At 51.3% G+C, this 25,599-nt stretch overlaps 1 protein-coding gene across 1 annotated transcript; it reads left to right on the plus strand.

Annotated features, from left to right (window-relative positions):
* Nucleotides 1-71: 71 nt before the first annotated feature.
* Nucleotides 72-10,752, plus strand: LOC149809981 (sucrose synthase 3-like; the record flags this gene model as incomplete). The annotated part of the gene is made up of 15 exons (XM_089994501.1): nucleotides 72-508; nucleotides 943-1,084; nucleotides 1,529-1,696; nucleotides 2,084-2,182; nucleotides 2,905-3,101; nucleotides 3,623-3,795; nucleotides 4,194-4,375; nucleotides 4,722-5,034; nucleotides 5,304-5,496; nucleotides 5,961-6,134; nucleotides 7,265-7,487; nucleotides 8,037-8,299; nucleotides 8,403-8,478; nucleotides 8,593-8,652; nucleotides 10,492-10,752. Coding segments are annotated over 15 exons (2,961 nt in total), but the record flags the coding sequence as incomplete, so codon positions are not given.
* Nucleotides 10,753-25,599: the final 14,847 nt, after the last annotated feature.

A 25,599-nucleotide genomic window follows, 5' to 3' on the forward strand; every position in this document is an offset into this window, starting at 1 on the left:
TCCCATGAGAGGTTGGCCCCATGAGATAGCACGAGTGTGTGAAAAGCGTTACCGTTATATTGTCACAACAGAACAGCTGTGAGCAGACGGAATCAAACTGCCGAAGCATTGTGCGAGCTGCAATAGCAGGCCGAGAAGCACTTGTGTGGTGCAGGGTGTGCAAAGTGCTGAACGCAAACAACAGAAAGTGTGGGATCGTGCTGCCACACGTTTTACTGGACCAGTGGGAGCGCATCGCCAAGGACATGAATTCAGAGGACATGATGGACAGCGAGTTTTCGCACATTCTGCATGTGTGCCAGGAGGTGGTGGTGGATGGGCCTCGCATGTGCTTGGCTCTCCGGCCCTCCGTGGGCACCTGGCAGTACGTGCTCATCTCCGCCGATGAGCTCCACTTCTCCGAGGACATGACTGTGTCGGAGTACCTGGCTTTCAAGGAGAAGCTGGCAATCGGTGGCAGCAACGCAACCATGTGCGTTGTGTGCTTGTGTGGATCTTGTTCTGCAGTGTGAGTGTTTTGAGTCTGACTCGCTGTGCTTGTGCATTGATTTGTCGAGTTCGGTTGCAGCTGTTGTTCATTGCAAGGACTTTGGAACACTGTCTGTAGTTCTCAGTTGCACACCTACGTGGGTGCGGCAGTGTTGTAAACAGCTTCAATGTCATCATGACATCACATAGGCCAGAGCAAGCACTAGTCGGCACAGGTCGAGAGTAACCAAAAACTTTCAATGTCATCATCATTGTTACATGACACAGAAGAGAGCAAGATGGTACTGGCTAAAAATAATCATAAGTAGAAAATGTTTTAAGTTGCAGAATTGAACTGAGTTTTTCCATTTGTAAGATTGAAGTTTTACCTACCATCATCAACTGTACTGTCATGAAAATGGTATGGGCGCGTTATAACTTGCACTTTCTGACTTGAATTGCCGCATGTTGCAGGAGCGCTGACCAGCTCTGGACTCTTGAGATTGACCTTGAGCCCTTCACTCGAAGCGTGCCGCATATGCGGCGCCCCAGCAGCATCGGCCAGGGGGTCAAATTCCTCAACAAGCACCTCTCCAACAAGCTCTTCAGCGCAAAGGTACAGGCTGCAACGAGAACACAACAGCTGCTACACGATTGCGACTGTAGATAGCTGTTTTTTTCGTTCAGCACTAGGATCAGCCATGAGCAGGACACCATCACATTATACAAAGTGGGTTGAACAGCAAGAGCACGACGTTGTGGGTATATACCAGCAATTCTGGCAAATTCTGGCTATGGCCCTGAATGTTTTACATCTACGACATGCATGTTTTTACAGCATTGCTTACATTTTACCTGACAACCAATCGGGTGTAGTAGCAGTCCTCCTGTAGGCGATACCTTGGTTGTTCAGTGCCACAGTGAAAGCCTTGTTTTACAGCGAATGTCCAGTGATTGATGCCAACAGATGTGTCAATCATCGAATGATTTCTTGGGTCAGCAGGGTACCTAGAGCGGTGAACACATAAGCTATGGGCACAATGATGCTGCGAGCATGCAGGACGCAGGCGTGAAAATGTTGTTCAACTTCTTATCCGACTGTCGCTACCGAGGCCATGAGCTGATGCTCAACTCTCGCATCAGCGATGAGCGTGTTCTGCAAGAGCAAACACTTAAAGCAGAGCGCCTGCTGGCATCTCAACCCCTTAAGGCCATGCTGTCCAATGAGGTGCGTCAAGACTTTCGCCCGGCTTGTCCGTTGCAGCTGTGAGTCTGGCCTTTGAAAAGCCATCATCTGGGACGAAGCACGTAATGATGATGATGTGCCTGATCGTGTTGTCTATTACCTGCCATCATCTATGTGATGTAATGATGATGTGCTTGCTACCGGCGCTCCACTCAGGATTTGGCTCGTGCGAGCGGCCGCATTGGTAGCAGACATACCTTTTTGTCAGCCGCCCGTTTTCCAAATCCCTTGCACTTCTACTACCTTCCTTGCTACAACAAGCAGGCACTTTGTCCCTCACAAGCATGCACAGCAATATTGGATGTGTGCAGAGCAACAATTGGCACCCTTACTCGAAAGTGATTTAGACCGTTCGGTGTGTTGTTGCAGATCATGTTGCAGCTTCAGCAGCTCGGCTTTGAGAAGGGTTGGGGCAACACAGTTGGCCGCGCGCTTTCCACCTTTCAGTTAATGCAGGACATCATTCAGGTATCGACCTTGTTGGCATCCCATGGCTGTGTGGTATCTGTCTTCGCATGCCTGGTTGCAGGACGTGTGCACTGTCGTTTCAACGTGGGTGCAAGCTGCATGAAGCTGGTTCACAGAGAGGTGCACATGGCATGATCTTTGATGATTGACTGATTAAATGAGATGTTTAATTTTGCACCCGCGTGCTGTGTGTGCGTCTCTCTTTCAATTGGGCTAATAAACGTGTGATATGTAAGCCTACCTGCATCCCTCCCAATTCATCCAGGAGGGTAAGGAAACATGAGGCATTTGTGCAGTCTTCAAGCTCCAAATGGTGAAGTCAATATGTAGCTAGGATCAGAATGCCGTTGATTCCAGTGCACACCCTCAGTGGCTTGGTAAGGATGCCAGTGATGACCAGGATCGATCCTTACACTGTATTACTGTATTCACATAGGACATTGGCTCCAAGCTCTACTTGGTAATACCAGTGCTACCAGTGTCATCGTCCGATCGCACTTGATTTCAATTGATTCGTGTTCCCTTAACACAAGATGAGCAAGAAGGACCTGGCTGATGGCAGTGAAGAGTGCAAAACTGACGGTTGCATCCACTGTGTATATAGGTGTTTTGCCTGTCTGTACAATAGTTCACCAGGTTGACCAAATTCATAGGCTCTTTCCTGCCCATGAAGCATATCTTCAAAGGCCAAAGCTGCACTTTCATTGCAAAGATTCTTGCAGGCTCCTGACCATGACTCACTTGAGGAGTTTTTGGCGCGTGTTCCTTCCGTCTTCTCTGTGGTCATCCTCTCCCCTCACGGTTACTTTGGACAGTCCGATGTTCTTGGACAGCCCGACACTGGTGGTCAAGTCGTGTACATCTTGGACCAAGTGAGGGCCTTGGAGAAAGAGATGCTGAATCGGATTGAAACAGGGCGGTATGCTGCACATTTGACTACCGAGTTTCAGTAATTCTCAAAGCAACAGCCATTGGCAGTGTTTGCGCAGGCTGGGTCCAGCGATTCCATGAAGCTGCAGTGGCAATGAGAGCTTGTCTATCAATTTGTCCGTGAGTCTTTCTGATTGAGTCCCTTTCTTTCCGGTCATTCCCTTCCTCCGCCACCTTCCTTAGCAATGTGCAGAGTAGTATCAACATGGAGTTCATACTGGGATGGTTGTTTGCACGTCAACCATGCCCATGTGGATGCAGGAGCTGAGGTGGTGTAACAGGTGGATCATTATGATGTCACATAGATGAGCAAGAACCATTCAGCACAAAACACGAGAATGTATCTCTCAACAAGACCTACAGCATCCAAATGAATATTGGCAGCTCCAAGTACTACATGGGAATCATCATGATACGCATGTATTGTATGTTAAGCACATGTACGTATGACAAGTTTATACGAGATATAGTGTGTGGAGAGCGGAGAGCTCTCATCCGTAGTCGATCAAGTCATTCCTGCGCAGGTCTGGAGGGGTTGAAGCCGAGCATTGCAATCGTGACGAGGCTCCTCCCCGACAGCAGCACTTGCAGCCGCCACCTCGAAAAGGTCCATGGCTGTGAGCACACCTTCATCCTGCGAGTGCCTTTCCGGAAGCTCTCGCAATCCGGTGCTGGCCTGGACCGTACCTCTTCGTTGGGCCTGGACCACACTCCGCCTCTCAGTGGCCATGCAATCAATGGTGCGCTGTCATGGCTTGTGTTTTCCCCGCTTGAGGTACCATGCAGACCTGAGAAATCACTGGATATCTGGCATAGTTGAAGGCATCATCCATGCAGTATGTGCCGAAACAAATGGCTTGTGCGCTATGAAACATGGCAGCGACATTGGGGACATCTGGAAATCCACGCATGCAACACCTTTGCCTGTCCTCAAGCGCCAACGAACATGCACTCCCAACGAACATGCACTTGCAATTATACGAATGGCACTTGTCGTCTACCAAGTTACTTCTTGTATAAGGTAATCTCTCCAGGAACTGGATCTAAAGGTAGGCAGATGTAACAGATGGTTTGCATTCAGGGGGTGTGCTGCACAAGTGGGTGAGCAGGTTTGAGATCTGGCCCTATCTGGAGACATTTGCCATGGATGCTGCGACCGAGATTCTGGCGCATCTTGGCGGGAAGCCGGATCTTATCATTGGCAATTACTCGGATGGAAACCTTGTGGCGTCACTGCTATCCAACCACCTTGGTGTCCCCCAGGTGAGATTGCGAAACCCGTTGCCACTGCTCACTGCCCAGGCAGCTCCCTCAAGGCACTCGCAATGCATATTGTGTATTTGCTGCGGAATTCAGTACATTTCAGGAGATATATCAGTGCTTCGCCGGAATGGGGTTCAGGCCCCATTTCTGCCCCAGATAATCATGATTTTTCAGGGATACAGACCAACAAAACAAACTGCCTGGCAAAGCACTGAAATATATCTGCAGCTGCACCATCTTCCAAAACCTTCTCTGCGTCCTTGGACAGGCCGATACTGTAAGGTAAGAATGCATCTTGCTAAGTTGTGCACTGTACGTTAGATTAGACAACCTGTGTGACTTGCAGTGCAACATAGCTCACGCTCTCGAGAAGACTAAGTACCCAGACGCAGACATCAAGTGGCAAGAACTGGACAAGCAGTACCACTTCTCAGTCCAGTTCACAGCAGATCTGATTGCGATGAACACAGCTGACTTCATCATCACCTCGACCTATCAGGAGATTGCTGGGACGGAGAGCGGAGTGGGTCAGTACGAGAGCCACAACTCGTTCACCATGCCTGGTCTCTACCGTGTGGTCCGAGGAGTAGATGTGTTTGACCCGAAGTTTAACACCGTCTCTCCAGGGTGTGACCCTGAGATGCACTTCCCTTACACGGGTATGTTCTCTGTCCGATACATGATGCATGATGGATGATTGCCTCAGGTGGTGGCAACGATAGCACTGATTTCTAAGTAGTCCTCTTAGTCGTGCCAGTTGCAGTGCCGTTTATAACAAACTTCAGGACAAGCAGACGCATCACAGATGAGCCATGAGATCACTATCGCAGTTTATCTATAAACAGGAGTACCCCAGTACAAGCACATATGGGCTTTGTTGTTGCTCTGGTTTCTCTGCACCTTGAAGTCCCTCGAAGCATGTTTGCAGACGCCAGCCGCCGGTTGACAGCTTTCCACAGCACCATCCGAGACCTCATATACGGCAAAGCGGAGGCACCTGTCGCAAAGTGCTTCCTCACAGACCACACAAAGCCCATTCTATTCACCATGGCTCGCCTGGACCGTGTCAAGAACCTCACCTCGCTGGTGGAGTGGTTTGGTGAAAACTCTAGGCTGCGCAAGTGTGCTTTCTTCCATGGTAATGCGGAGATTTGCCAGATTGGACGTCGACCCTGTTCTCGTCCCTATCATTCATACATTCGTCCCTATCATTCATACACTATCGAGCATTTAAACCTGCACAATACACCGTCTGGCAAAGCTATGTGGTAACGATAGGCTGGATCCCATGGTGTCATGTGGTTCCTTGTGGGAAAGATTACTGTCTCCACGCCTGCTGCTCATTAAAAATGACAGCTGGCTGCGGCAATCGCACCTGTCATAGGACCGTAACTCTTTGTAACCACCAAGCATTCCGTGCATAGCTTTGAGTGTGTACTGTGTGCGCCCGGACTTGTTACATCTTCAGCTCTGCCTGGCATGTGGAGCCCATGGCCATGGGCTGTAAGTACCTTGCCAAACACCAAAGGCAGCCCTTCCAAAAAGTATTTGAGGAGACATTCTGAGTCTCTCATTTTGTGTGCAGGATTGTGAACCTGGTGGTGGTGGGGGGCGTGGTGGATCCCTCGACCACAAACGACCATGAGGAGAAGGAGCAATGCATCCTCATGCACGAACTCATCAAGAAGTACGACCTCTGTGGCGACATGCGCTGGCTTGTTGCACAGAGGAATCGTGTCATGAATGGGGAGATCTACAGGTGCGATCCATAAACATCTGGTGAACTACTTCATGCGACACGGACAAGTGAGAGACTTTTCAGGCGGGGTAACAGTACCAACAAATGGTTGAGCTGTTTGAAGGCGTGACTTCATTTTTGGGTATATTTCTTATGTAAGTTGCTGAAATGTTGACTTATTTCCTCCATCTGAGCTTAGGCAGCGAGTTTCACATCATGACTGTGTCCCCCCATTTGTTGGTATTGTTACGGAATGTGCATTTTATGCAAGCCAGGTGTGGTTACAAGATATTATTTTGCAGCATTCACCAGGTAAATGTACAGGACTATACATTGTCACCTGCACTTTCAGTCCAGTATGAGGCAGTTCACATTTCTGTGAATACCTCGCGTTCGTTCATCCAGTAACGGAGGTTGGTGTTACAGCACTCAACCTCCAGCAAGGAATTAGCATGGTCTTGACATGATGGAAGTGATGACATCAAGCCTTTCATCAGTTTCTGTATTTGGCCTCCAGCTCGTTGAACATGCAGGAAAGCTCTCAGAATCTGTATGCAGAGTGCAGGTATCTCACATCATGAGACTATGGGATGCACAAGGCCCCAACACAGAACAATAGTACCTCACACTCTAATTTATACTCACGTGTATGCAACCAAGACCCAAATAATGCGGATATCTAGGAGCAAGTGCCTCCTGCATATTCGGGATACATAGGTGACAGGAGGCTGCTCTGATGATGATGTATCTTTTCACAATACTACTGTTAGGGTTGGTATATAGTAGTATGTATACCACCCTGACCATGGGTCTGTCATCGCAGTGCAATGCCTACCTTTTCAGGTTGGCGTACTGGTAGAGCTCCTAACAACTACCGCATCCACATGGACATTGGCAACTCCAAGAAGTACTTGGGAATCTGAGGCATGAAAGCTGTACATCCACTTTGCAGTCTTTGAGGTTAGGCTGCTTATATGCAAGTAGATACAGCTAGCCTTGGAGTTTTCCGCATTCGAAAGAGAAAAGGCTCAGGGCTGTCTTCATTGCTCCCTGCACTTACAGTCTCCTCAGTACCCTTCAGCGACGGCTCTCCAATGGCTCCTTGCTTGCAAGTATATGGCTGAAGGAAGCGGGGTGTAAGTGTGCTTCAGGTTTGTGGCGGACACTGGCGGAGCGTTTGTGCAGCCTGCCCTGTACGAGGCGTTTGGGCTGACAGTCATTGAGGCCATGACATGTGGACTGCCAGTGTTTGGCACCAAGTGGGGAGGGCCCAGCGAGATCATTGTACATGGGGAGTGTGGCTTCCTGATTGACCCGTACCATGGCCAGCGAGCTGCAGACATGATGGCAGACTTTTTCGAGCAGTGTGCTGCGGTATGATGCAGCCTCCCCATCATGCAATCATGCAAGCAATGTACATGTGGGAGTACTGTTGGATATCAGACACGCATGACAGACGAAGCCATGCACATTGGAGTTACTACCTTCTCTACATGTGTCTATTTGATATTCCTCTTGAATTTGTGTACATACAGGCAGACTATGCGATTTATATGTAGCCCGAACATGCTCGATGCAGCGTATGCCTGTCCACGTGTTGTATATACGCATGGTAGATAGTTGTATTCAATATCGTTACAAATGCTACATCATCGTCACATGTTGACTTGTCCAAGTTGCGCCGGCAGGATGTGATCTAGCAGACAACCTCTAGGAATGGGCAGGTTTCGTCCAAGAAACCACACATTTTGGGGCATTTGAATCCACGAAATGGCAGGGTCAGGCAGAAGACTGATGGGGCAGTGCTTGAACACATCACGATTACTTTCCCCTGAGAATCTCTAGTGTATGGGAAAGCACGTATTTAAGAACGAAAGTCTGTGTCTTATACTGATCGTAAAGATGAGTGAACAATCACTGCAGAATCGGGACGCATGGGTGGCAATGAGCGATGCGGCGCTGCAACGCATCGAGGAGTGTTACACCTGGAAGAAGTACGCCGAGAAGCTTATGACCTTGACGCGTGTTTACTCTTTCTGGCGCCTCATGAGCCGTTTGGAGCGAGGAGCTCAAAAGCGGTACCTGGAGATGTTCTACCTACTCAAGCTCCGCCCTCTCATCGCAACGGTGCCTGTGGCCGTTGACGACGAAGTGGCCCCTCCAGACCTTGGAGTGCTCTTACTGCAGTAAAACATGGATTGTCTCAGCGCCATACACAGCTCCTCGCATCGATGTGTGCTGCGCAATGTATTCCACCTGTCTTATAGTACATTGCTTGAGTGTTATCAGCGGCGAACATGCCTTGCTGAGGACCTGTGCACTGCTATCACAGCACTATGACCTAGTTAACGTCAATAACATGAAGGCAAGTGAGGATTATTGTACATCTACATTATCTGGCTCCTTGCCATGATAGACACAATCCAAAACGCGACACTTTGGTATCTACTTAAATGTTGAGATCTTCAACCATATGTAGGTGGCTTTGGGCATTTCTTCTTGTGAAATCCAGCCATTGCAAGCATGCTGCATGTGTCCTGTAAGATGTCTTTGAAAACCATTGTGCAGGAGCGTGTAGTTTGAATATTCAAAAGATAGGCGTTAGTTGCAACCTGCCATTTGCAAATTGAAACTTATCGCATATCTTAGCGTCCATTGTTCGATTGTCAACCTCGCTCATCATGTAACATGGTAATTGCAAGTTCTCGTGCAAGATGCTGTTGGTATGTGCTAGAGCAAGTGGCATCTGCCAGTATACATTGGGCTGCCCTCACAGACATCCATAAATCCTACAGTGTAATACTCGACCTACTGGTTCTGTGCGTCGCTACCTCACACTGCTTTTGTGAATAGCTTGTCAATCTGCACCAATACCTTACCGAATGACAATCCACCATGTTAAGTATATGTCCAGACAGTGCAGGTATTGATAGTTATGTTGTGTATCTTGTTGGATATCTTATGAAATCAATTATCATCCAGTTAGTGTTAGACCACCTCATTAGTGACTCCGGCGCTCCGTAACCCTCCGTACTTGCGTCCTCCTGTGGGGAATGCTACATCCATCCATTTAGACTCGAGTTCAGCTTTGGCTGTACTGATGATGCGAACTTCACTCATACCAGCCCATCAGGGTATGGGTGGTACCAGGTACTGAGCAACCTAGGAAACAACCCACCTTGGGCCAAGGCTTGGCAAAATGATCAATTGATAGTGCCAAAGTACTTCCTTTTCGAGCAACTCTACTGCATCCGCCTTCCCTCTGTGTATCTTAACACACACTTACATTCCGTGGCACTCAATCTGCATTGCGTATTGTGTTTGTAACTGTTCCCTTCACGCACAATTATCGCTCCTGAATACCAACAGTCGTGCACGGGTTCCAGCTTAGTCACATCATCTGAGTCACATTGCAAGCTCCAAAATATCCGCTACCTTTGGCAAAACACATTTTGATCGATTCCTAGAACATATATGTTATTTCAGACTCAAAGTTGACATATATGGGCAAACTTTCTTCTCGCCTGTTAGTTTCCCTTGTGTAAAGATGCCACCTCTAACTCGTCGAGCAGCAGCACCACACTAGGCAACCCCTGCAACTAAAGCCAGCCAGACGAAAAGGAAAGGCACGCGACAAAGCGAAATTTCAAGCAATATGCGAAAGGCGAAAAACAGGTGCGATTTCTATCTGCCGATGAGCAACTTCATGCACCTCGTCCACAGGGTGCTCGTTCATTTGAGGATAATTTTATCTGGGTCACGGTCGTAGAATGTGCACTTAGGTCATGTTAGGATATGCTGGATGTGATTGAAATGCAATGGCCACGCAGGGCTGGCCCGCTGTTGAGGTGTCTCCTGGACTTTGTTGTGGAACTGACAAGTTTCGCAACCCCACACATCTCGACAATGCCATTTGTACGAAAATGCAACCAAAGCTTTTACTTCCCAACAGTTCGAAGTAGGTGAGACATAATCATCAGTATGCAGTAGCTATACCAATCTTGCACGCTCGAGCAAAGCTGGCAGTCACAAAAGGTGTCACCCTATCCCACCAGAGCAGTGCTCTCATCGCGAGATACCTAGGAGGAGGTGAAGCAACATGTCGGTGATAGGTTCATTTCGGAGGTACTAGAAGATCTCTGCCGGAAACCATGCTGGATATACTCAGCCAGAACTCCCATGCATTGCCTGGTGCAGGCTTGACACATGTCTGGTGCTTTCCTGATTAGATTGGCTTATGCTTTCACCTCTGCTTTCTAAAACGGGTCATACTACGCACTGCCACTTCGTGCAGACCAGATGGTCTGAATGGCTCATTTTTGGGCATAGGAAACGTCCATGATCATTTGTCCAACGTGTTCTCTTGTGCGACATGCAGAAACTTGAACCCCACGCGACCTCATCGGATGGTGCACCCACGGACTCAGCTGGACTCCATATGGTCCACGATCAGTGCGTGGCCTACCTGGACCAAGTGAGCGTCCAGAAAGCACAAATTCCTTCCCTGACTGGCTCGGAACTCGCAGAAGCCATGTGTGAAGTTCAAGTTCACCAATTTGCCCCTGACATACTGGGGCTGCATTTGCTGCGGCACCCAGAGTTCTGTGCCTCCCTGCAAGGCAGCTTTCCGAACTCTTGAAATCAGCAGTGACCATCTGTTAGGGCTGAGCCATGCTCATGGTGGCCACCTTGTTTTCATTTGCTCTCCTGAGTATGCCACAGCCTGACAGGGCACGAGCCTCGCTGCATACATGCTTTCATACACATGCGTAGGACCTAGGAGCACTTCACAAAGGCACTGGCCAGTAATTTGCTTATCAACTTGCCGTCAAAGTGTAAGAGGACAGCTATATTCATGAGTACCCATTCATGGAACACCCTCATGTAGGCCATGTTGTTCTCCATGATCACCAATCACGCCTTTCTTCACTTTTTTGCAGATTGCTAGGTGTCTGACTCATGGTAGCTAGATTGGACTCTGCGTCGCGTCAGGAATGCATCTCAGCTGCGTCTTAGTGGATGGATTGGTTGCTTAAAGCTCAGTGTATGGACTGCATCACCAGTCTATCATGTAACATTACGTTGCCAGGTATATGCCACTGACCAATGATGTCTTCACTGACTATTTGACCATGTGCATCTCAATGTCACGTGATAAAATCTAGATCCAGCACACGCCACACGAGAGCTGCGTGACAGGACACGCCCGCTCATCAAGCGCTCCCAAAACTCACCTACACGCTCTGTGCAGAATGAATGGGCATGCTGAGATGGCAGGACGTCGTCACAGTTGAGCAAAGCATGAAAACACAACACTTTACTAGGAAAGAGGATGGGTTGTAACAAACTCAAAAGCGATGCGTAAGGCAACTGAGCAATCACTCACTGCTGAGAGACCGACAAGCAGCCAACGCTAAAGCAGACAAAACCATAAGTAAACAAATAAATCGGGAATCACGCCATGTCTCCGAAGGCGCGCACTGCGCCAACAGGGACGTGTCCAAGGGGCTTCGGCCTTGTGCCCCGACGCAAGCGCCGGGAGGTGCCAAAGGATGGTCACCCTGGCTGTGCTGCTGCCAAACACTTCCAGAAGTGTTCACAGCATCGGCTGCTCGAGACATTGCTGCGTGATGTAGGCTGAGTTGTACATTATCATACCGTGGCTTGGGTTTGCCAGTACTATTTACCATGATGTGGTTTGATATGACCGCCCTGATCGTTGCCGCTCCCGCTTTGAGCTCCGTTCTTGCTCCCATTGTGCGCACGTCCCTGAATCTTATGCCTGGCCTTGTTGCTCAATGTCGTGAGCTCGACAGCCACCTCATCAATCCGACGTTCAGTAAGCCCCGTATCTGGCAGATGTCTAGAACGCCGACGTACTGTGATGCGGTCATGTTCTAGCGGTTGCGCTTGGACACTTGCTCCAGTGGACGCACAGGCTGCCGGACTTTGGTGATGGCATGGCGTTTACCTACACAAGGCGGCACGATTCACCTCTTGCGCTAGAACTTCCACATGTAAGAACAGCATGACGTTTGCCATTGCCCAGATCACCATGAAGCACTGTTTTCGAACCGGTTTGCAAGGTCCAGATGGCATCGCCTGCAGCATCCATTCCCAGACAGGCAATCCATCACCCGACTGGATGCATGCTTCATTCACGGTGAGGCTGTCAGAACCACGTGTACGAGAGTCAATCATTCATCTGGATGATTGGATGAGGTGCACCGAGCAGCAGAACGATGCGAGGGCAGCTACGCCGTTGCAGACCTTGTAGAATTGAATGTCGGAGAGCTTGGAGAGGTGCTCCCGGGCAACTGCTGACGGAGGGACAAGCTTGCAAGACCACCAGGCGTAGATGAGCCACGCGCAGGAGGTCCCGCAGGTGTGTGAACGTCATGCGCGGTACGTCTGTCACACTGTCCAGGACAGCACACCGCCAGGACAGCGCCTCCAGCGCAGCCCTGTCATGGATCGCTGCCTGCGAGGCTTTGGAGATGTGGCTATGGTACAAGCTGTAAGGTATGGTTCCACGTAAAGGCGGAATGCATGGATATGGAGGGCATCAAGGCTTCCGTGCTGCGGTGCCGTGCGATTGCGATTGCGCTGCAGTGGTAGATTTCCTGCCGTGCTGACTCACACCCTTTTGCACAGAGGCTGGAAACCTGCAGTGCAAGCAGTGGTGAATGCAAATTGATGACCTCTGCAGACAAAAAAGCTCATCAACAATTGTTGATGTTTGAGACAACATCATTTCTGTTGAAGGACGATCTTTCCTTGTGGCCTGTGGCAAACGCCCCTCAACTCTGTGGAAAACATCCTTTTGTTCTTAAATGCAGAACAAGGCTGCGCTCAGACCCGTGTTCTCTCCCACTCTGTCCCTCATGTCCATTAGAACGCCAGAATGGGGTTCGACCCCCATTTCTGCCCCAAATGATCATGCATTTTCAGAGATACAGACCCAGAAACTGCCTGGCAAAGCACTGCTCATGTCGCCCGTGTGCTGCTGTGTTTGACCTTGCATTTCTTGCTTAACGAACGCATTGAGTTGGCAACGTGGAAGAGCGTTCCTGTGTTGGCAAGACACCGCTTGTTGCTTGAGACGCAAGTACCATGCACATTTCAAAGAACACCAGTAACCAAAGTGCGCACCAGGAGGGTTGTGGCCCATATCTGGAGCTCGTTGCGCCAGTGCTCCAGCCTTGATTCTTTAGCCATGATGAAGGATAGTATGGAGCATGGCTGCTGGACAGTGCGACCAAGCTGCACGAAATTGCCCAAAGCTTTGAGTGCCGCCAACCACGCTGCAACTTGTGCACGCTGGCCCTGGCAGCTCGAGTCTGCGAAGGCGCCTGTGATGGCTTTCTGACGTAGCAGCATCGTGCAGAAAAGGATGCTGGCCAGCTGGAAGCGCTGGAGAGTGCCAGAGATGTGGCCATCGAGGAGCTCAGCGGCTCATCTGAGTTAATTTGTGTCGAGCTGCACGTTGTCCAGGAACTGTTGTGGGGAGGTCGCTTTTACGCTGCACGATCACATTCCCGCGTCAAGAAGCATCTCCAGCACGAGCATTACAGAGCGCTCACTGTCACGCATCTCAAGTAATTCTCGCAGGATTACGGGGGTGTGATACGCGCCCCACATCGACGTTCAAAGCATCCTGAACGATGCAGGCGCTGCGAGTCGCACTTCAGTGAAATGAGCAAGGATGCACATGCTATGCTCCATGGCGAGACAGACTGGGTACTCAAGTCGCCTGGGTCCGAAAGTGCACAGGGGCACCAACGATCCAGCATGTCGTGCAATGAAGGACAGGTCCACAACAGATCGGTGCACGGACAACTCCAAGAGTGCTATTATTGCTTTCCACACTGACTGCAGATTCCAAGATGCACGCTACTGACAGCGGTGTGCTTACCCATCTCATGTTCGGAAAGCGATTGAACGGTTTGGTTCTAAATTTCATGGGCGATGTCGTAAGTTAGGTAGAACATTTTCCCATCGGTTCGACTTATCACACTTGAGACATTCGGGCGCACCCAGTGGGAGTGATCAACTTGTTTAGGTGCTTGAAACTCGTTCGCTCAAGACGCGGCAGTAGTTCGGCAGCAGGTTGTTCCCAACCACGGATTCCTCGAGGGCCTGGAGTCCAGACGCATGTTAATCCTCCTGCAGCGCTTCAAGGAGCAAGGTATTGGGCAGGCTCTCTGTTGTGCTGCACTGCCTCTCCTCTCCACCGAATGGCTGCTTGCACCTGCATGCGCAAAGCCGGCTGGTATATGCTGCGGAGAAGGAACTGCCAAACTGGATGGCTTAACCTTGATGTTGCTTCTGTACTTCTCCTTTTTTTCAATCAATCAGAGCAGCTTTTAGGCCAGCCCAGGAGGATACTTTCGCGATGCCGTCCATTCTAAGTGCATTCTTTCGAAGGCATTCCTGTTAGCTCTCGTGTGCACAGGCACATTGCCAGGCTGTTCCCATATGGAGGAAAAAAATCCACGATTGGATACCTCCACATGGGAACAGCCTGGCCATGTGCCTGTGCACACCACAGCTGACAGAAATGTCTTCGAAGGAATGCACTGAGAACAAAAGACATTGAATACTCAGCGTTCACACACAGCTAAGCGGGACCGAGACTACCAATGCATAAATCGACGAAATGAAAACAATGACGAGGACCTCGCGATCGCCGTGGGCGGGCCTTGCGCATGTATATGCATGCGCAGCACCGCAGATCGACCTGCAGATATCTATGGAATCGCTTAACAAGTCTTGTCCCATGAACGATTCCACTGGTGCCAATCCTGAATTCAGCTTTGAGAATAGGTACACTTATGTGCTCAGAAGGTGACACAGGTAGTGGGGGACAGTACACCCGCGACGGCCAGAGTCATAGTCTGCGCGAGCGCGGAACACCGAACCGTCTGAGCTGGGCTACGGCTAGGCCATTGAGGAAACTGCGTGATCGTGATTGCAACCCGCGTTATGGAAACATCCTGGCAATGTGCCTGTGCACATGAGAGCTAACAGGAATTCCTTCGAAGGAATGCACTCGATCTGATCTCGAACGAAATGTAAAGGCATTGAATACCAAGACTCCACACCGACTAAACGGAACTGAGAGTATCAATGAATGTGTCGTGATTGCCTGTAAAGTAATAAGCAACACGTACAATGACGATGGCATTCGACGAAAGGTTCGTCGATGAAATGAAACGATGACGAGGAATGATCGAGGGCGGGCCATGCACATCATGCACGCGCAGATGGAATCGCTAAGCAGATCTAGTGCCATGAACGACTCCACTGGTGCCAGTACTGGATCTGAATTTGAGGATTGGTACGTGTGCTTGTGCGACGTATCTGTTACGAGTCGACTGTCGATCGCCGCTCGATTGTCGACACGTTTTCCTGCAGGCAACAGCAACTGATCTGATGAAGTGTGCAAGCTTCCAAGGACATCTGCATATATAGTCGCCCCTGGAGCTGTGCGGCTTTCTCGTTGTTGGCAGCTGGGCCACATACGGACTAAGTGTGACTGTCATACCGTCGGAACATGTGGGCGGGAAGCAGCGCTCGGTATTGGACCACGCACCTCTTGATGCAGCGTCATGCAGCGGGCACAGTATGCATGCTTGCAGTTCTCCTGATTTACCGAGCTCTTAAATGTGATTCTCAGAGTGCATGCTTCTGTTGATGGCGCCAACTCATGCGATGATGTGCAACAACAGGATGTATACATCCAAGAATCCAAGGGCAATATGGTATTGCACGAAACTGGTCGCACCGGGATAGGGGAGCATTGTCTATGTAGATGCATCATCACATCACTGACGTCGTGTGATGTCCCAAGGTTCCTCGAGCAAGGTACTGGGATGTTCCGATCCAAGGAGAGTGGTCAGCTCTCAGGCAAAAGTGGCCTGTCAAGCCTGCCAACATCACAAACGCGGATGCTATTCCAAACTCAAAAGAGCCGAGGGTCTCTCATGAGGAGCACGCCAGTGCAGCCACTGCAGAAAGTAGACTTAACTAGGGGCCGGCCAGGGCTTCCTACTTCCAGGACGTACCAGTCCCCATCGCTGCATCATGAAGGTCGCTGTATGCCTTTAAGTTTCTCCCAGCCCCATGCTTTAGCGGCATCTCAGGTGTGTCCACATTCATCACAAGGTACACACCAGCACATCGACATGTTCATGTCTTGTACCTGAAGCCCTCACATGATCTGGTGTCAGGGGGCGGTCTGGCCTTAGGCGGCCTAGCATGCTTGTCAGAGCGGGGACAATAGACCAGTTGATGTTAACATGCTGAGAAAATTTTTGTCTCTCAATGGAAACCTGTTTGCCACGGACATCCTGTCGAACACTAGACAAACAACTCAGCCCAGGACGTCCACACACGAAGCCATGACCTCCTCACCTCCTGGCAAATGTGCAGGCCAAATTTGCATATGCTCCTGCTGGAAGAAGCTAAACCAGGCCTTGAGCGACACATACATTCCATTATGACAGCTTAGGGGTTACAACTCTGCATGAACGTGTCCAGTTTTAGACATTGGCCAGGAGACCACAGGGCTGCCAATTCATGGCGCACGTATACTTTTCGAAACGTGGTCCAGGTTTCATCCTGCAAAGACTCAGGTTTGATGGAGAAGTCACACCAAGCACCCAGTTTTACCGGTACATTTCCTGATCTCATCTGCAAAATGAGTACGCAGCTAACAGCATCGGAGCTGAGTCAACCCATGCACAGCCAGTCACAAGTTTCGGGCGACTGCACCGTTCCAGCGCCAGCAAGAAGTCATCAGCAGCAGTGCAGCTTGAGCCAACCTCCAGTGCATCGAAGCGCATATGCAAACATCTCCCGCCCTCAACCCTTGACGTCATCAGGCACGGCTGCCATGAACCTGCTCAGTGCTGTGCATCAGACAGGCATGGGACTCAGTGCACAAGAGGTTGTCAACCCGGATGACCAGGAGAGGACATCACAGCCCTCAGCTCAAATGCCAAGTTCCATTCTGTCCGAGATTCTAACAACTTTAGCTGACGTTATGACTCGCATGGACAACCTCGTGAAAGTATCAGATTTGAAAGATCTGGTGGAGAAGGTAATCGCCTACCTCTGGTCTAACTTTCTTCATCTTCTAGTTGATTCCTTGCTCTGTGAGAACATTACCATTTTCAGGTTCTCAGCTGCATTCCTGAAATTGCAACTCTTCATCTGTGTTCCTGGCCTATTTTGCAATCATTTTTCATGTGAATTCATAGCGTCTGCACATTGCAGGACTCCAAGGTAAAAACTCACATCGCAAGCAGTGGTCAGTATCTTCCATCACAGGTTAACACGGGGCTCTACCCATGCATGCATCATGTGCAGTTGCAATTGTGCATTCCAAGGAATGTTGGGTACTTGCAGGCATCGAGCCAAGGGGCATCTTCTGCTTCCACAACGGACGCAATAGTGTCAGACATGAAACAAGCGCTCCTGAGCCTGCAAGACGACTGGCAGCACGCACATCAGCTTCAGTCAACGGTCTTCTGTGAGGTCTCAACGCAAACGACCCCGTTAAAGCAGCATCACATCAGCATACAAGCAGCTGCAGCCTCGCCCTCTGTCTCAGGTGTCCAATCTTGTCATGGCTGTGTGGTAAGGACAGCAGGAAGCATGCAGCAGCTTACAGGACACGGTTCCAGAAGCGTGAAACCTCCCCGTCTCGAGGACAGCTCGCACAACCCTGAGTCTCCAGAAGCTGTCTGCCAGGGGGCTTGCAACCACCCTCGACTCAACTGTGAGAGGGCGCCTCGCGAGAGCTCAAAGCGTCGCCGCAGTGGTAGAGGTTTTGTCAGGGCAAATTGCCATAGCGACCACGGTGGCCATTCTCCCTGTCCTCAGGAACTTTATTCATCACCAGACAATCAACGGCGTGAGCGCGCTCGTACCCAACGGTATAAGATGCGTTCTGACTCACCTGCACTGAGGGGCAGGGGTCCTCAGGAGTATCCCAATTCGGCTGATCGACAAGTTGCACCTTCCTGGCACACATGACAGATCAAGGAAGGATAAGGTTGCCGCTGCAGACGCCAGTCCAGGTGCAGCACCAAAAGTGAAACCCTGGCAAGGCGAGCATGGGCAGATGGTGGATGTGCCAATCAGCTTCAACAGCAGGACCGTTCCCTCATTGGTGCCTGCACACACGCGACAGGATCTTAAAGCAAGGGCCATGCACCTTGAGACGAGCCAGCAGCGCTGCCCTTCACCTTCTCCAGCCGTGTCCGAGTTGGAATCCGCCATGCCGGATGGCGACGGCAAGCATGACTCAGCAAGATCCGGTGATCGTATTCTGCCAAATCACAAAGCCGTAGCGAACAGCCATGACAGGGTTGTGGTGGGATGCACTCGGGGACGCCCATGTGGCGACAGAGACTGGCCCGCTCTGCCTCTCAAAGTTGCACACACCAGACGATCTCACACGAGCCAGCGCACAGACAACATACAGATGGAAGAGACCAAGGCGCCCGTGAGGTCAATGTCAACATTCCCCGTCCACTATGCTCAAGCTCAAAGCTCCAGGAAACAGGTGTCCCTCGCTCCAGCCAGCCTGCAGGGCACCCAAGCCCAGGGTGGCAACCACACAGCCAGCCTCCTTGAGCCGTGCGTTGCGTCAGCCGGCCAACACACCACAGACCAACGGCGGTGAGACACAGCGACTTCCCATCAATGCAACCCTCACGCAGGACTTTTCACAGAGTATGCACCCGGCGATGCCCAAGGGTGGGTCACTCAGAAGTTCGACCAACCGTCGTGAGACGCCGGAATGCCCGATACTTCACAAGCCACCCAGATCACTGACCATCCCTTGTGAGGCGCCCTTACCCCACAAGCGCACCCGTGCTCTGTCTGGCACCGCTCCCCCGCCCCACATCCGCGACTCAGGCAAGCGCCGACACTCAGATGCTGCGCTGTCAGAAGCTCTCATCAACGTCCCTCAAGGCAACATGAGCGAAGAAAGAGCGCCATTGCCCTTGGCTAATCATCGGCGTGCATCAAATCGCACCAGCAGCAGCGTGGATATTGTGCTTCCTCGTGTTGAAGGAAACGCTCTCCTGCGAACCACGTTGCCTCTCCTGGCAACCATCACATGTACAAGCACGCAGAGGTCTTCCCCAAGGCATGCAATCAGCATTGCCGCATCCACCTCAGCAGCGCCGGCCTCAGCAGCCACTCCGCAGGTGGTAATCCTCTGAGCCAGAAACCGTTTGCGGGAGATAGGCATGTTGCCAGGCCTTCCGGAGACACAGGGGCCACAGACGTCCCACCAACCAGGCCCATGAAGCGCCTGCGACTCCCATCCACCATGGATGCGCCCCGGCAGGATGCCTCGCACTCTCTCTTCTCACCAAGCGCTCCCGTGCTCCCAGACGTAAATGATGCAGGTATGCCAATGTCCATGTGGATGCGGTAGTGTTGTAAAAGATACATCATCATCATCATCATGCCCCGGTTTCCAGTATGCGGTACCACAATGTAACACTCGGAGCTGTGAAGGAACTAATCAAAGCTAACGTTGTAAATGGATGCTGTCATGCTCAAGAGCATCCCATGCAATGTCAGAGAGCCGTCCATTCATGTCACTTCCAGAGGCATGTCGAACCACAGAGTATGCAACAGCTGTTGCATACTCTGTGATGCAGGCGATGTGATGCAATATTAGTTCTGGCTGCAAAATCCAATGACCAACGGTTTCTGGAATGCTTTGTGAACATGCAACGACCGTTGTTCTCAGCTTTAGCATGGACTGCCGCATCGTCTTCGCTCCTCACTGTTGTTCCTTACTGGAGTACAGCGCTAATCCAAATTGCCAGTTACCCCAAAATTCAACGACTTATGCCCTGCATCATCAGGCCTGCCTTGTGTCATCATCATTTTTGAAGAGCCGCATCAGCCCACGACATCTGCGGTTGCCACTATGAGAGCTCCACAGCTGTAGACATGGGATATACCTCATGTCCTTCGTTGGTTTGCAAGTGCGATGTGATGTAGCCACCAACCTCAAGGGACTCACCCTGCTGCAGACTTATTCGCTGGTTTTGGCTTGTTCGCATCTGGAAGCAGGGTCAACTCGCAAACCCCAATGCGGGACATGGACGACCAGGAGATTAGTCGCATTGTGCAGCGGCAAAAGGCACAGCACCAACGGCTCGCCTGTAGCCTGGGTCTGGGTCACAAGGAGCCCGACACACGCTTCGACAGCATCCTTGAAGAGTAGAGCTTTGAATGAATAAATGAAACCTGCCAGCCGAAAAGGGTGGCATTGACAACGGGCGAGGCAGCCATGGCCGACCTCGCTCCTAAAAAGTAAATACAAAAGGGTGCATTGTTCTTAAGCTGACTTAATGTCACCCGATGCTGGTCGCAGAATATCAGACAGCTCTATCATTCCTTGACGTGTGAGAAAAGCAGTTGCGGCAACACGCGTGGGGCTGTTGGTCATGAGGAAACGCATTTTTTAGGATCAGGGCTACTGTCTGAACAAGCTGCTGTGATTGGAATGCACTCGGAGGCGGCCAAATGGATCAGCATTTAGGAGGAGTAGGCCACTTACAATTCTTCTCCATGTAAGGCTGGCAGAGATTCTATGCGTTGACGTCAAGGATCTCTCTGACCTTCTTTGATTGATGAGCGTCATGCTGATAGTCCTTGCACCAGCTGGATTGATCGGATATTATCAAAGTAAGCACCTAACGCTAAGCTGGCCGAGATGGGCATGAGCAAGTACAGTTGCGGGGTCGGGACAAACTGCCAGTTGCCGTTCGGGGTCCCCCAGACTGGGAGCTAGATGACATGAACCGTACATGATACCCAAGCTTCTGCGAGCCGACTTGCCAAGTCGTGGCCCAAGAAGTCAGTTGAACACTTTTAACAAAACTTAAAACAAAGCAAAAAAGCTTGTTTATAAAATTAGCAATACAAAATAATGGCTGTGGCCGCGGGCAAAAGCTGCTCGTAAGACGAAACTTGCTCAAAAAAGCTTTTTTGGTAGCAGACGCGCACTTGTAAGGGTCGAGTGTGGCATGAACGCGCTGACGGTGCTCAGTAACATTAGCTAAGCCTTATCACGTGATAGTTAGGGCGCCCCCCACTCGGAACATGTTGAACGCTGAAAGATGCCAAGTAAAAGCTGAGCATGCTCCCATGATCGTTACCTTACTTGTCACTCTTTGTCTTGCTTTCACGTACACTCTACTCATAAATCTTAGTATTTAGGAATTGAAAGCATACCCAAGGAAGAGCAGTATGAGTGCAGCAGACTGAGCATCACTAATCGCTTGTTCATAAGCAATATCGAAGTTTAATATCAATGGTTTTGCTTCACGGTGTCATTGATGTCAAAATTGGCCGTGCACACAACCTGGGGCGCTCTAAGAAAGTGGCTGACGATGAGCACACAGGCTATCAGTTCGGCGATGGAATGCGATTCGTCGGAAAGAAAGTTATTAATGCAGTCCGTGCGACGAACCAGGTGCGCATCGTGTTCATTGTATATTGACTGTTTATTTCTGCACCCTATATCCCTGGAGATACAGCTGGGCTGTGAGCAGCAAGGCCTTATCTCTTCCAAGACTACGAAATCTATCAGCACGGTACGACGTCGATCATTTCAACTCGTATACGATCAATCGCCTGCATGGTACCCTCAGCTTCAGCACGCCCATGGTGTGTGCATTGCTGCCTGCGACGATGTGAATGACGAACAAGGCAAGTGTTTCCTGTCTCAAGGAACGTATAGACATGCTTTTGCAGGTTGCCCAGATGGCTGTGTCCAAAGAGCTTGGCGCGTTCGTGGAAGTCGAAATTGGGGGCGACATTGTTGCAAAGACCAACTCAAAGAGCAAAAGCCGGACCGCGCCTATATGGAACGAGAATTTTCATATTCATGTGTGTCATGCAATCGACTATGTCATTCTGAGGGTACGTCTCGGCTGTCGGCCTGCCTTCCTGCAATGCATCGTCCAAGAACCCTCCGACGTGGGACGGCCAATAGTTGCAGCCTTTGCAAGCTCTTGAATTTCCACTGTGTTAGTCCTGTGCAAAAAGTTATGCCTATTAAGTCCCGTTGCGTCGTTTGTAAGCGCGAGAAAGAGGTCAGAATGTGAGCGGGACGAATGATGCCTCCGAGACGTCTTGAGATACGTTCGCAAGTCTGCTCTGCTTTGTTGCAACAGACTGTTGGCAACTGTTGCTAGCACCATGATATTTCTAAAATTATATTTAATTAAAAAATTACTTTGAACGCGGCATTGACTTCAGATGGCTTTCTGCTCGGGTGTGTTGTCAACAATATCGCTGGCTTCACGACCCACTGGCCAAGTTGCATACGATTCATGTAAAATGGCCTCCGAGGGGTGCCTGTCACCTTTGATTTTGCTTGGCTTAAACTTTTGCACCAGCAGCTCGATAACATGCCCACTACGCTGGTTTCAAGTTTCATGCGCGAGCTCGCGCCGATGACGAGGCGCAGCGGGGCGCAACGACCAGAAGGAGCGTTACAGGGATGCAAGCACGGAAATGGGGGCTTCACGTCCATGCACAGGCTCCGTGAGCTCAGAGCGGAGTCACGAGCCAAACTGTGCAGGCGAAGGATCGAGTGCTGTTGGGGCCCAACATCCTGTTCGGTGAAATACACCTAAAGGCCGAGATGCTTCAATCGCAGAAGCGCGTCAAGGGCTCCTGGCCGCTGGTGAAGCCCAATCATCATGAGTTCTCCACTGGTGAGCTGGAGTTTGAGGTGTCCTATGAGCACGTGCCTGCATGTCATGGCGAGAGCCTCGACCCTATCATGCACGACTGTTACTTCAACGCGCACCAATGCTGCCGGTGAGCATTTTCCTATGTCCTGGTTTTCCTGTTCCTCTGGGCTGTGACACTGTCAAATGTGGCATCGCGCCAGGCAGTTTGCTGTATGGGTCTGTATCCCTGAGACTGCATGATTATTTGGGGCAGAAATGGGGGTCGAACCCCATGCTCGCGAAGCGCTGGTATCGCTCTCAAGATTCCAAGTATAGCTGCTGGGCGTTAGTTGAAGTGAAGTGTACTTTGGCAATTATGTAGTGACATTGTATGCCTACACATGGCCGCCGCGTGATGCAGGGCAGCATAGTACCAGCTATGCATACTTAGGATGATGGGGTGCCTAGCACACGTGCAGCAGCAGCAAGGCCACTCATGCATTATCCATGCACATACTGTAGTGTTTCGCCTGAATGGGCTTCGATTCCCATTTCTGTCCCCAAATTCATGTATGTGCATGCTTCTGGAGCCAACAATCACTCTGCCTGGCGAATAACAGCCCCACTCGAGGGTAGCGGTGCAGAAGAGTGTGTACGTTGTCCATAGTTTCATGCTGTTGCATAGCTATCTTGAAAGAGCAGCCAGCGGAGGGAGTACGGTGTTTGGGGCATGAGCATGAGTGTATCTTATACGTAGCCTTTGAGATGTGAACGCGAGTGCACTTGATGAACGCGAGTGTACTTTCTACTCAGCGGGATGGCTCTGTGCTGGATTGTGGACTTCATGAATGTAATATCTAAGAGCTGACTCGCAGCTGTCCACCTTGAGAGGCCACACACGCTTCCTTTTGAGTATCGAGTTGAGCTCAGCTGTTGCTGCATAGACTCCTTGAGGTACGCACGTTCGAGCCATGCGGTGTCATTTAGCTCGCAAGGTAACTGCATGGATTACTCGACATACGCACATGTGAGTGCAGCAGAGTGAGCTGCAATGTAGCTGCATGGATGCCCTTGAAGAAAGCACTAGGCAACCGTTGCAGGGTAACATTCTACCAAGACGCGCATCAAACCCCAGGCTCAGTCCTCCCAGTGCCCAAGACAACCACTGAATTGCCGCCGCCATCGCTGACTCACCAGCATGAGCTCTTGTCGCGCGACCCCTCAAGCGCTACCCTGCAGTCAGGCGCCCCGTCACCCTGGGCGTCCAGCACCCTACCACCCGGCGCGTACACCGTGTCATCCCGTACAAGCTCTGTAACATCAGTATACCCAACCCTCGTGGCGGGAGTTAGCGGCACAACCGCATTCGCCCCGCCAATGCCCTCCCCCCCCCCCCCCCAACAGGGCTCTACCCGCCCCTCTCCTCGAACCTCGACGCCATGTCTCTGACGCCCTCGCGCTGGACGAGCGCAAGCGACCCCGCGGGCTCCGCACGGCCATCCCACGACGGCGGCCCCCTCCTATGCCTGGGGTCGTCCCCGCCCGAAGCATTCGAACCAGCCACATCGCCCGCGCCCAGCGACACCGGCCAGGGGTCGTTCCTCTTTGGGGGCCCACAGCCGCCGGCCTCTGCGTTGGCATACTCCCCGAGTGCATCCTTCCCGCTTATGATGCCGGTGCAGGGCGCAGCCACCGCAGCCGCCGTGCCCATCAGATCGCTTCCCGACCTCACAGCCCCGGCTGGTGCATCCGCCACGCCTATCTACCCTCAAATCCAGCCCCCAATCTGCGCCCACCCCCCCCCGACGGAGGCGCACCGATCTGACCCCCTTTACCCCACCGTTACCCACCCCTCGTACCCTTCGACGCCCACGCGCGCCTCCTTGCCCCCGCAAGCCGACGCCGCGCAACGCGCATCTGATGATGCAACCGCTGGTCATTATCCTGCGCAACATCCTACTGCTTACCCACCGCCGATGTACCCAGCGCTCCCAGGTGTGGCCGCCAGGGTGAGTGCGGGGGGGGCGTCTGGCGCCCCGTTGACCCGTGGGTCGGGGGGGGGGGGCTCCACGCGCTCTGCAGGCGTCTCTTGTGCAGGGGGGGGGGGACGTTTATGAGGTCCGGAGCTGTTGGAGCGACATCGTGGCCGCGCTGAGCGCTGCTCAAGACTTTATCTACATCACTGGGTGGTCTATTTACCCCCACACGCAGCTCATTCGACCTTCTGGGATCACTCTTGGAGCGCTTCTGAAGGAGCGAGCTGACGCGGGGGTGACTGTGTGCATGCTTGTCTGGGATGACAGGTGCGCTTCCTTGCTCTGTGGTAGCCATCCCCGTTTCCATTTGTTTCCCTGTTGCACATGGAGTTGCACCAATACGCTTCGGGGCTCAGCGTCGGACTATGCAGGGCAATGCTGTCATGTACTCTCTTTGAGTTTTGGCTCGTGCGAGCGACCGTCCATTCATGACAGGCTTGCCTGTCCCGACCACTGACGTTCAACGAGCTGTACTGCGGCCTGAGCCGGAATACTCTTGTCTATGTCATGTGTTGTGTCCGAATTGCAAGTGGTGACGTTTTATCATCAATCAAAGTCACCAACACGTCAGCACGGACCCCAAATCCCAAAGAACACCCGCACCGTCAACACTCCTAGACCGAATAATATTCGCAGGCATTTCAACGTGCCTGTCATGCTCAAAGTCCCCAGCCATGCAGGTCCAGCATCAATTTGCCAGCGCCACTCGCTAGTGTGGCATCTGCA

The sequence above is a fragment of the Nuphar pumila genome, unplaced genomic scaffold (assembly GCF_984573655.1).
Source record: "Nuphar pumila unplaced genomic scaffold, dmNupPumi1.hap1.1 HAP1_SCAFFOLD_616, whole genome shotgun sequence".
Lineage (NCBI taxonomy): Eukaryota > Viridiplantae > Streptophyta > Magnoliopsida > Nymphaeales > Nymphaeaceae > Nuphar > Nuphar pumila.